The 13,157-nt window shown below is 38.2% G+C and overlaps 1 protein-coding gene across 1 annotated transcript in view; it reads left to right on the top strand.

Annotated features, from left to right (window-relative positions):
- Positions 1-13,157, top strand: part of Ubr3 (ubiquitin protein ligase E3 component n-recognin 3) — a gene marked incomplete at its 5' end in the record, with an annotated part of 256,366 nt that overhangs the window by 78,047 nt on the left and 165,162 nt on the right. Inside the window, 1 exon segment of the mRNA XM_045148373.1 lies at positions 7,679-7,745. Coding sequence (XP_045004308.1) covers positions 7,679-7,745 — 67 coding nt within the window.

Here is a 13,157-nt window from a genome sequence, read left to right as displayed (position 1 = left end):
CATCTGAAAAGAGAAGCTTTTCTAACCAAAAGTGAGAGTACCATTAATATATGTATATGAACATTGAGAGAAGTGCTTACTGGAAAGTTTGATGCCAGGCACCAGTAGGCATGACCCCTAGGGCTCATGACTACCCCTGTTGTAAGTTTTCAGTATCAGGGATATATTTCCTCCCATGGAGCAGGCTTCCAGTCCAATTAGAGAGTGTTTGGTTTCCCCCATGATAGACTTGCCACTATTGCACCTGTTAGCTTATTTGTCTTGGCTGGCCAAATTTAAGGCTTGCACTGTCCGCTGTTGAGAATCTTCATTGGTAATTTCTCTGTTTCCCATTGAACTGCATGCAACGTAGCTTTTTCCAGCTTTCCGTCAGCTGGTCTACATGGAGTTTTCAGCTCAGTTTCAGCAGGATTTCTCAGTGGCCTTGCAGCCCAAGCATGTGGAGTCTTCAGCAATAGGGTCTTACCATCTATTCCTGGTGGGAAACCAAGGGCCTTGGCAATGGCCTGTGATGTTTTGGGGGCATCAGGGCCATTCCTCGTCAACAACTCACTGGAGGTATCCCATCCCTGGCACTGAAAATTTTCTAGTAATAATCTGAGTGTTCTGTTGTCCCAAAAAGTAGGTTTCCATGTGACTTAGTTATGTCCTGTTAGATTTTGACTAGTCCTCCCTTCACCTTTCCTTTACTCAGTCACTTCACTTTGGCCCTTACAGTCCCATTAATCTGTTCTTCTACTTAAGTATATACAATACCATCCTATTAGGTCCCCCCCTTCTTTCTGTTCCCTTTATATCTCCTTTCTAGCTTACTGACCTCTGCTACTGAGTTTTATTGCAACTTACATAGAAGTCCAATCATCTATAGTTAGGATCCACATATGAGAGAGAACATGTGATGCTTAGTTTTCTGGGCCTAGGTTACCTCACTTAGTATAATCCTTTCCAGATCCATCCATTTCCCTGCAAATTTCATAACTTTGTTTTTATTCACTGCTGAGTAGAACTCCATTGTGTAAATGTGCTATATCTTCATTATCCACTCATCAGTTGAGGGACATCTAGGCTCGTTTTATTTCCTATCTATTGTGAATAGAGCAGCAAAAATATGGTTGAGGAAGTAACTCAAAGGTGGTGAGACGAGTCCTTAGGATATATGCCTGGGTCATGTGGTGAATCTATTTTTAGTTGTCTCAGGAACGTCCACACTGATTTCCACAATGGCAGGACCAGATTGCATTCCCACCTGCAGTGTAGAAGGGTTCCTCTTTTTCCACATCCTCGCCAGCATTTATGGTTATTTGTTTTCAAGATAGTAGCCAATCTGACAGGAGTGATATGAAATCTCAACGTTGTTTTAATCTGCATTTTCCTGATGACTCGGGATGTAGAACTTTTTTAGATGTTTATATGCCATCTGTATTTCTTCTTTTGAGAACTCTCAATTTAGTTCCATGACCCTATTTTAACTGGGTTGTTTGATTTCTTATTATTTAATTTTTTGGGTTCTTTGTATATCCTAATTATTGATCCTCTGTCAAATGTATAGCTGGCAAAGATTTTCTCCTGTTCTGTAGGTTGCCTTTTGCTCTATTCACAGTGTCTTTTGCTATGCAATAGCTTTCTAATTTCATGAGGTCCCAGTGTTTGATCTGTTGTTTTATTGCCTGTGCATTTGGGGTTAAGTTCAGAGAGTCTTTGCCAAGACCAGTATGTTGAATAGTTTGCTGTAGCAGTTTCAGAGTTTTAGGTCTGATACTGAGGTCTTTGATCCATTTGGCCTTAATTCTTGTGTATGGAGAGAGATAAGGATCTATTTTTATCCTTCTACAGATATATATCGTTTTCCCAGCACCATTTGCTGAAGAGGCTGTCTTTTCTCCAATGAATATTTTAGCATTCTTGTCGACGATCAGGTGGCTATACTTGATCTTTTCCTTTTCATTTTGTATTCCTTTTATGTGTGTCTCTTGCCTTGTTTCTATGGCTACGACTTCCGTTAAGATTGTATTAAATAAAAGTGGGGACAGTGTACACCCTTATCCTATTCCTGATTTTAGTGGAAAAGCTTAATGTTTTTCTCCATTTAGTATTATGTTGGCTGTAGGTTTGTCATAAATAGCCTGTATTATGTTGAGACATGTTCCTTCTACACCCAGTCTCTGTCGGACTTTTATCGTGAAGGGATATTGGATTTTGTCAAATGCTTTTTCTGCATCTGATGAGATGATCATGTACATGTTTTTGTCCTTCAGTCCATTTATAGAATGTAGTACATTTATCAATTTGTATATTTTCAACCATCCCTGCATCTCTGGGGTAAAATTGTCTCCTGATGTTTGATTTGCTTTGTTCTTCTTTATCCAAGGCCTTAAGATGAAGCAGTAAGTTCTTGACTTGCAACTTTTCTAATTTATTAATGTAGGAACTTAAAGCTATAAATTTCCATTTTAGGACTGCCTTCATTGTGTTCCAAATGTTTTGGTATGTTGTGTTCTTAATATTTGATTCTATGATTGTTTCATTGATCCTATCAGCTTCAAGTGATTAAAAATTTTTTTTTTCGAGGTAGGGTCTCATTCTAGCCCAGGCTAACCTAGAATTCACTCTGTAGTCTCAGGGCAGCCTTGAACTCACAACAGTCCTCCTACCTCTGCCTCCCAAGTGCTGGGAACAAAGTCGTGTGCCACCACACCCAGCTCCTTAAAATTTTTATTTTAATTTTTAAAAATTTTTATTTATTTATTTGAGAGCAGCAAGACAGAGTGAGAAGGAGGCAGATAGTGAGTGGAGAGAATGGGCGTGCCATGTCTTCCAGCCACTGCAAATGAACTCCAGATGCATGCGCCCCCTTGTGCATCTGGCTAACGTGAGTCCTGGGTAATTGAGCCTTGAACCAGGGTCCTTAGGCTTCACAGGCAAATGCTTAATCGCTAAGCCATCTCTCCAGCCCTGTCTTTTATTTTGATGTCATCATCTTTTCCTCCTATTATCTTGTGTGGTAGTGTTAGGCACTGCAAGGTCATGGATATCCAGGCCATTTTGTGTCAGTAGGAGCACATTGTAATGAGTCTGCCACCTCTTCCACAATGGACCCTGAGTCTTGGAAGGTGTGATAGAGGTGTTTCAGTGCTGAGCATTCTTCTGTCACTTCTGCTCAGCACTATGGTGTTTTCTGAGTCATCCCAAGGTCACTGCCATCTGAAAAGAAAAGTCTCTCTAATCAAAAGTGAGAGTAGCATTAATATATGGGTATGAACATCAAGAGAAGTGCTTCCTGGGTAGTTTGGTAAGTATAGTATATACATTTAGCCAGGCACCAGTAGGCGTGACCCCTGGGGCTCATGACTACCCCTGTTGTAGGTTTTCAGTATCAGGGATATATTTCTTCCCATGGAGCAGGCTTCCAGTCCAATTAGAGAGTGTTTGGTTTCCCCCATGATAGACATGCCACTATTGCACCTGTTGACTTATTTGGCCTGTGTGGCCAAATACAAGGCTTGCAGTGTCCACTTTTGAGTATCTTTACTGGTGGTTTCTCTCTCTCCCAAGGAACTGCATGCACCATAGCTTTTTCTAGCTTTCTGTTGGCTGGTTTTCATGGAGGAGGTTTTCAGTCAACTGCTTTTCAGTACCCTTAATAACCAAGGTTTTCAGCCAGATGTAGTTGGGTACATATATTATATATATATATATTATATTATATATATATATGACATATGTATGTAATATATGTGATATGATATATGTGCTATGTATGGCATATATACATCATATATATAGAGTATATACACGCACACATATATATGTATGTATATATATGTATGTATGTATATATTTATTTTTTGATTTTTTTGTTTTTTTGTTCCTGGAGGTAGGGTCTCACTCAAGCCCAGGCTGACCTGTAATTCACTATGTAATCCCAGGGTAGCCTTGAATTCATGGTGATCCTCTTACCTCGACTTCCTATGTACTGAGATTAAAGGTGTGCACTTCCACACCTGGCTTTAGTGAATCTTTTTCAAACATCAGTGGCCAAAATGCACAAAGTGCACATGCTTTTTGCAGTTATCTAGTATGCCCTGGCATACCCACTCTCTTCTGTCTCTCATAAATAAATAAATGAATAAATAAAAAAATATACTTAAAAAATCATTGGCCATGGTTGCGTGATTTTAAATCCAGATCTTCTATGTTGTTCCATTGATCTACATTATCTGTGTTGGTGCTAGCACCTCACTGTTTTTGATACTATTGGTTCTATAATATAATTTAAAAAGGGATATTCTTTTTTTTTTTTTTTTGGTTTTTCGAGGTAGGGTCTCACTCTAGCCCAGGCTGACCTGGAATTCACTATGTAGTCTCAGGGTGGCCTCGAACTCATGGCGATCCTCCTACCTCTGCCTCCCGAGTGCTGGGATTAAAGGCGTGCGCCACCACGCCCGGCAAAAAGGGATATTCTTGTCATAGGATGTTTATATTTTAAATTATGAAGGTTTTTTTTATTTTAAAAGAGTTAAAAATATTTATTCATTTAATGCAGAGATAGATTGATAGATAGATAGATGGATAGGTAGAGAGAGAAAATGGGCATACCAGGGCCTCTAGCCCTGCAGCTATATGTGCTAATTTGTGCCTTTGGTTTTATGTAGGTACTGGGGAATTGTACCCAAGTTGTTAGGCTTTGCAGCAAGTGCCTAAATTTCTTAGCCGTCTCTCCAGTTCAAATTATGAAGGAATTCTAACTTAGGATATGCCATAGTTTTCCAAGTTTATCTTTTAAAACAGTTTAATTAATAGCTATTAGCTAACATTGCAAACTTTCAAACCCTCTGGACTTTGTGGCATGATCTTTACATTCTTTCATCTGTATTATTATTATTATTATTATTATTATTATTATTATTTTGTTCCAAATTTCATTCTGGTGAGTTTCTCCTGAGGCAAGATGAGAGTGGCAGAGGAGGAGGAGGGAGCAGAGGGTATAGCTTGACAATGATTACTGGTACCAGCTGGATGGCACAGAAGCCTGGCAAAAAAGCATTAATAAAGAGGTTGTTTTGAAGAGTTCAGTAAATGCTGAGTGATGGAGCTAAGTGTAGCTCTGCAAAACCCTAGAGAATGCCCCTGAGGTCAGATGTTGGAGTTGACAGAAACCTGCTAAGGCTGTGTGTGATGTGTAGGCCAAAGATTCTGCTCCAGTAAGTTGAGCTGCAGCATGAAGTCAAGACTTCTTTTCTGTTTTGGAGGGTTGATTGTATCTAATTGACAGTGTCTGAAAATTTATATTCCAGTTCTGATCTGCCACTAACCCTATTTTTAGCACAGCTGAGCATACACCAAATTACTATTACATGTTTTATAATGCCACTTGGCCTGTATGTATTTGAAAAATTAGAAAAGGTTATATAAGTCAGTATAGCCTACAAGTTGTTGATTTGTGTTTAGGATTTCCTGGTTTATGAGAGTACAGTCATACCTAGTGTTTAGCTGGTGAGGAAAAAACCCTTTGTTCCACTATGAAAATAAAAGGAACCTTTTCATCAGTTTTTTTTTTTTTTTTTCCGAGGTAGGGTTTCATTCTAGCTCAAGCTGACCTGGAATTCACTCTGTAGTCTTAGGCTGGCCTTGAACTCACAGTGATCCTCCTATACCTCTGTCTCCTGAGTGCTGGGATTAAAGGCATGTGCCACCACGCCTGGCTCTCCATCAGTATTGTAAGAAAATTCAAAATAAGTACTTGCGTCAAAGGCTCCTTCTCTAAGAGAAACACTGCTGCAGCTTTGCCTGGCTTTTACCTGGCTTTCACAGTGGCAGGCTCCACACTCCATTCTTCTTCTCTGGGCAGTGTCTCAGTTAGCTAGTTTTCCCATCTTTTGTATAATGTCAGGTCCTCTGGGACAATCCGAACTACTCCAGGATGGTTGCTTGGTATACAGAGTGTATCCCCAAGTACCAGATATTGCTTTTGTTATATATGTGGTTGCAAACTTGAATGGATTCAAAGTGGCTTGCCCCTTAATCTTTTTCTCCTATAATCCATGTTATCTATAGTATGAGGGTTTTCAAGAATGTAGTTTTGGGCTGGAGAGATGGCTTAGCAGTTAAGGTACTTGCCTGCAAAGCCAAATAACCTAGGTTTGGTTCCCCAGGACCCATGTAAACCAGATGCACAAGGTGGTGTGTGCATCTGGAGTTTGTTTGCAGCGGCTGAAGGCCATGGTGCACCCATTCTCTATATCTGCCTCTTTCTTTCTCTCTCTGAAATAAATAAAAAAATTTAAAAAAAGAGAAAAAGAGTGTGTATTCTTCACAAGTGAGCAGAAATACCTGCATTCTTAAGATATTTTTCTAAGCACATTTTATTATTTTGAAAGTGTCGATTCCAACTTTAATATTTTTCAAAATTGGATTTGTTGAACTCATTTGGTCTCAGACTCTATGAAACCTGACCTTTATTCTTTTTTTTTAATTTTCTTTCGAGGTAGTATCTCACGCTGGTCCAGGCTGACCTGAAATTAACTCTGTAGTCTGAGGGTGGCCTTGAACTCACGGCGATCCTCCTACCTCTGCCTCCTGAGTGCTGGGATTAAAGGTGTTTGCCACCATATCTAGTTTCTTCTTCTTCTTCTTCTTTTTTTTTTTGGCAGGGTCTCACTCTAGCTCAGGCTGACCTGTAATTACTTGGTAGTACCACCCTGCCTTTGAACTCACAGCAATCAACCTACCTCTACCTCCCAAGTGCTGGGATTAAAGGCATGTGCCATCACGTCCGGTTACAGTTATTATTTTTTTTGGAAGGGGATGTTTTTGAGGTAGGGTCTTACTCTAGCCCAGGCCAAATTGGAATTCACTATGTAGTCTCAGTGTGACCTCAAACTTGTGGCAATCCTACCTCTACTTCCCAAATTCTGGGATTAAAGGCATGTGTCCTGGCCCTACAAGTCCTTTAAAAAAAAAAAACCTATTTATTTATGAATGAGAGAATACAGAATAAGTGTATATGGGAATGTCGGGCCTCTTGCCTCTGCAAGCAAACTCACATGTGCCATTTTGTGCATCTGGCTTTATGTGGGTACTGGGGAATTGAACCTGAGCCATTAGGCTTTGGAAGCAAGTGCCTTTAACCATTGAGCCATCTTCCCAACACCTTCTATTCTTTTGTTTTAGTCCTTTCTCTTTCTTTTCTCTCCTCTTACTCAAAACTCTTCCCTAATCTCCTTTTGCCTTAGTGTTATATATTTAAGGTAAGGAAAAATTTTGTTTTAGCATTTTGGGATGATTAAGAGTCTTTCCTAGCTGAGTGTGGCAGTACACGCCTTTAATCTCAGTGCTTGGGAGGCAGAGGTAGAAGGATTGCTGTGAGTTCAAGGTCACTCTGAGCTTACATCGTGAATTCCAGGTCAGCCTGGGCTAGAGGCCCTACTTTGAAAAACCAAAAAAAACCCAAAAGTGTTTCCTTAGAAATACAGAGTAAGAACTCTTGTGTTTTAGTTTTAAGGATATTTCAGTATTAAAATACTACAGTACATACGTAAAAGTGAACATTTTTTTAGTAATAGTGTGTAAGCATGTATTTATTTATGTTTGATATAATTTGTAAAGATATTTATATTTATATACCATGCATACCTTTATGAATATGACTATGTATAATGCTGATTTTGTTTTCCTCTAGGAGGATCAGGATGGGAGTCAAGGCCTGGGCAAGAGAAAAAGGGTAAAGCTGAGCAGTGGTACCAAAGGTATGTATATTTTGTTTTGTGTCCCCTCCCCCCATGGGATAGGGTCTTGTTATATAGCCTAGGCTGGCTTGAACTCACTGCCTTGCTCATGCTGGCCTTGAACTCAAAATTATTATTATTTTTTTTAAGAAAAGCTTTAAAAATATTTTATTTATTTGCAAGCAGAGAGAGGGAGAGGAAAAGAGGAGAGAGAGGAGAGGGGAAGGGAGAGAGGAGAGGAGAGGAGAGAAGAGAAGAGAATGGGTGTGCCAGGGATTTTAGCTGCTGCAAAGAGACTCCAGGTGCATGTGCCACTTTGTGCATCTGGCTTTATGTGGGAACTGGGGAATCAAACTCGGTCATTAGGCTTTTCAGGCAAAGCAGCTTAATCACTAAGCCATCTCTCCAGCACTCCCCCCCCCCCCGACATTGATAGCTTCTAGAATTATGGACAATAAATTCTCACCCCATTCTTTCCCTCTCAAATCCCCCCTCCATTGAATCCCTTCTTCTTTCCAGTCAGTTCTCTTCTATTTTGTTGTCATTGTCTTTTCCTCCTATTATGAAGGGCTTGAATAGGTAGTGTCAGGCACTGTGTGAGGTCATGAATATCCAGGCCATTTTGTGTCTGGAAGAGTGTATTGCAAGCAGTCTTACCCTTCCTTTGGTTCTTACATTCTTTCCGCCACCTCTTCTGCAACAGACCCTGAACCTTGGAGGGTGTGATAGAGATGTCTCAGTGCTGAACACTTTGATGTCACTTCTTCTTAGCACTATGGTGAATTTTGAGTCTTCCCAGTGGTGTCTGCCTTCTGCAAAGAGAAGCACCTCTAACCAAAAATGAGAATACATATGGATATAAACACAAAAAAGTGGTTAGAGGGAAGTTTGCTGGGCATAATATATGCATTTAGTAGGCATTACTCCCCTAGGGCTCATTATCTCCCCAGCCATAGGCTTTTGACAGAGGCAGAGACACAGTGGGAATGAACAAGTGGCACTTACTAGTAAGGGCTCATGAAGGACTTCTCATACATCTTTCCTCAACAGAAATGGAGTAGATGCAAGCCTATAGTAAAGGAATAAATTAGTAAAAATAATGAACACTGCTTGTTGAACCTGGTGTAAGTGTTACTCTAAACACTACAGTTAACCGTGTGATATTTGAAGTTTAGGAAATAGTATAGTTTTAATGAGGGTTTGGCTTGAAATTGAGCTGAAAATAAGCGATTCTCCTTCCTGATTGCTGGGATTCAAGGCATGTGCCACCATGCTTAGCAGCTCATACTCTGAATTTTAAGGATGAAGATACTGAAGTTTAGAGGTCAAGATTTTTGTGCTAGTGAAGTGCAGAGCTTGTCCTGCTCTCTAGACCTTTGCCTTAGTCATAATATGGTGATGCTTCAAAAACCTCTTTTTACTATTTAAACAGTAAATAAATAAACTTCAACACAAAGGTCACAGTGCCAGTTTCAGAGCGAATTTAATGTATAAATAACCAAAATGAAGCATTATGCCAAGTAAAAGAACACAGAGGACTGGACACATGCAGATAGAGGTAGTTCTGAATCCTGGCTCTCCACTGACAAGCATGTGACCTTAAGCAAATTGCTTAGACCATCCTTGCCTGTTTCCTTGTCTGTAAAATGAGAATAACACCTCAAGGGTTGCCAATTAGGATAAAAGGATTAATCTGTGGGAAGGTCTTGGGCCACTCACCTAACCTCTAACACATACTAGGTAAGTGTTGGCCATATAGTTTCCTCAGAACCTGACAAGTAATTAGTCTGGTTATATATGATTGTGTGGTGTGTGGTGTTTGCATGTGTGAGTGCAGATCTTCATGTCCCAAGCCTGTGCATGCAGAGGCCAGAGAAGATTTAAGGTGTTGTTTCCTTATTGCTCATCAGTGTATTCCTTGAGTTGGGGTCTCTCCTTCAACCTCAAGCAATTTTCTGATTTCCATCCCCTGTGGACTGAAATTATAGACATAAAAAGCTGTGCCCCCCTTTTTACATAAGTTCTGGAGAGTTGAATTTGGTAATCCCAGGCTCCCTCATGGTTAAGTGACAAGCATTCTTAACCACTGAGCCATCTCCCTATCCCAGGTTTCATGCAACCCAAGCTGACCTTGAATTCTATATATGACAGAGGATGATCTTAAATTATCATCTTGCCTCTCCTTATGAATGCTGGGATTATAGACATGTGCTACCATGTTTGGTTTTAGTATTTAGGTTTTTATATATATTTCTATTTATTTATTTATTTGCAAGCAGAGAGACAGAGAGAGAGAGAGAGAGAGAGAGAGAGAGAGAGAGAGAGAGAGAGAGAGAGAGAGAAGAGAAAGACATGCCACAATCTCTAGCTGCTGCAAACAAACTTGCATCCCTTTGTGCATCGGGCTTTACATGAGTACTGGGGAATTGAACTTGGGTCTTTAGGTTTTGCAGGCAAATGCCTTTAGCTGCTGAATCATTTCTCTAGTCCCAGTTTTTAGGTTTTATCAACAGTAATAATTACTTTAAGTTGAAGTACTTAGCCATGTATGGTGGTGACATGCCACACACTTGACACCTTAGGAGGTTCAGGCATGAGATTTACTTGAACCCAGAAATTAGGGGAGAGGGGAGACCTGAGCAGCACAGCTAAACTCTGTCCAAAAAAAGCCCCCCAAACCAAGAAGTGCTGGGGTTATAGTTCAGTGGTAAAGTGTTTAGTCTTAGAAGAGTAAAACATATACAGACATACCAAAACCAAACAAAAATCATACATAACCAGTAGAAGCATTTTTTTTCTTTCTTTTTGGAAAGGGGGAGGTTAAACAAAGATTTGTTAGAAAACAAAGTGGAAGTAAAGTGGGAGAGCTCCCAAGTTGGGAGGGGTTCTGAGCAGGTAGCTTAGCATTTCTTTTTCTTTTCTTTTCTTTTCTTTTCTTTTCTTTTCTTTTCTTTTCTTTTCTTTTCTTTTCTTTTCTTTTCTTTTCTTTTCTTTCTTTCTTTTTTTTTTTTAACATGAACAATATATAAACTTTTATTTAATAATCTATACAAAAGTTTCTATAACTTGTTGCTCCATTCTGGCTTTCATTATCCTTACACTATTGACCCAAAATTCAGTACTTCTTTCATGATATGCAAATATGCCTCCCAATACGACTTTCATTGACTCCATAGGAGACTCTTCTACATATCTAGGAGAAAGGAAAGGTGAGATGGATTACCCTTTACTCCAGAGAGTTCTCTGCTTTTACTTTCACTGTTATCCTCTGGCCCTGAAAGTAAGCCTTGACCTTGATTCTGAAAGTGGCTTAAGGATGGGTGGTGGTGACACAATCTTAATCTTTCCTTTTAGCTTTGTCATTGATTTTGGAAGCAGCTGCTTTAGACTTAGAAAGGATAGCAATATACATTAATCAAAATAAGTAATTGATGTGAGAAAAGAAAATGTTAAAACCTATGGAAAACACCTAACATAATAGGAAAGGAAAACTGGCATGGTGTCTCATGCCTGAAACAAAAGAAGTTGGAAAGTAGAAGCAGGAGTTCAAGGCCACCCTCTTCCTTGGCTATGTAGTAAGTTTCATGTCACCCTGGACTGCATCATGCCATATCTCAAAAAAGAAAAGAGCTAAAATCTACGATCTATCAAAACATAATTGATTTAAAAAATAGAGTTCATGTAGAATGAGGAATATAAAAATAGAAAAATTATAAGATTCCATTAATGAAAAATAGATTAATTCACATGAAAATATAAATAGTATTTGTGTAAATATATGCAAATGCATATGTTTATAAAGTTATACATATATATAATCAGAAATTAACTCAGAGCAAAGTTAAATCACTGCTTTGGAAAACTGACCAATATAATTTTGAACTTATTTTGAATTTGATCAGTAGTACTGCCTCTTAATAACTTTGTTACTAGTAAATATAGTATAATAACTCTGTGTATTTGCTAATACCTTACCAACTGTTCCTTTTTTCCCCTTTGGGGTGGACATATTATTTTAATTTTAATTTGATTCAACATTTAGTTTGACATATATTAATTATTTTGTTTCCCAAAAATGTTTAGAGTTTACAAATATGATGAATATAGATGTTTATAGCTAGTATTGAGTGCATTTATGATAAAACACCTATCCTTTGTATAACTGGATAAAAGCTAATTTGTGTTTGTTGTTTTAATGAAAAAAATCATGTAATATAGAACTTTTGGTAGAAGAAAAATTATAAAATAGTATCACACACTTTATACCTAAAGTTATATTTCTCACTTCTTCCCCCCCCCAGGTTCAATTCTTTTTTTTTAAATTTTTATTAGCATTTTCCATGATTATAAAAAAATCCTGTGTTAATTCCCTCCCTCCCCCCCTTCTTTTCTTTTTTTTAAATATATTATTTATTTATTTGAGAGAGAGAAAGAGAGAGGGGGAGAGAGAATGGGCATGCCAGGGCTTCCAGCCACTACAAGTGAACTGCAGATGCATGTGTCCCCCTTGTGCATCTGAGTGTTCCATTGTCCAAAACTGGGAATTCCATATGATTTACTTATATCCTCTTAGATTTTGATTAACCCTTCCCCAAATAGAAGCATTTCTAACCATATTTCCATATTACAAAATGCACATAAGGTATACTTTTAAATGTTGGGAGTATGATTCCCCAAGTACTGTATAAACAAGTAATAGCAACAACAAACCCAGAACAATGAAGATATTGTAACTTTTTGTTTTTCTTCCTGGAGATTAAAACACATGAATTATATATAGCTGCAGCTGTTCTCATTTTAACAAAAGCCATAACTTCTTTTGTTGTATTTATGGTGTTTTATTGATTTAAAACAAAATTAATATAGTTTTCTTTTTAAGTGCATGCCAATTAATAATAATTATGGTGGCTTTTGGTCTTTCATTTGGCTAGTGCAAGCTTGTGGAGACATAAATGAATTTTAAGATTAATAACAGTTTTGTTCAGCTTTGTGAATGTGTTATCTGAGTTTCTTTTTTTTTGCAATCTGAAGTTTTTAGTTACATATGCTAAATGAAATATGAGAATTTGGTACAGATACATGCTCAGGATTATACTCTTAATTTTAAATCTTAATTCTTACATTCAACCTGTCTGATTTGCTTGGATCCTATTATGTTACTTTTTGGCTTTGGGTTTCATTTTTGCAAGTGCACCTTATTTGTATTTTAGAATCATTCTCATGCTTTGAAAATGGTCATTCTGGAGGAAATGATTTCTGTTTTATAAGTAGAATATATTGAACTTTGAAAAATAGTACAACACCTGATTTCCAAGAGATAAATGCCATTATATATATAACTAACCCTATTAGGTATTATCTATACTTGTGGCACCACAGGATTAGGAGGTATTTTTGCCTCACTATAGCCAAATCATAGCATTTACAGAATAC

Source organism: Jaculus jaculus, chromosome 4 (assembly GCF_020740685.1).
Source record: "Jaculus jaculus isolate mJacJac1 chromosome 4, mJacJac1.mat.Y.cur, whole genome shotgun sequence".
In the NCBI taxonomy this organism is placed as follows: domain Eukaryota; kingdom Metazoa; phylum Chordata; class Mammalia; order Rodentia; family Dipodidae; genus Jaculus; species Jaculus jaculus.
This window is presented reverse-complemented; position numbering and strand designations above follow the sequence as displayed.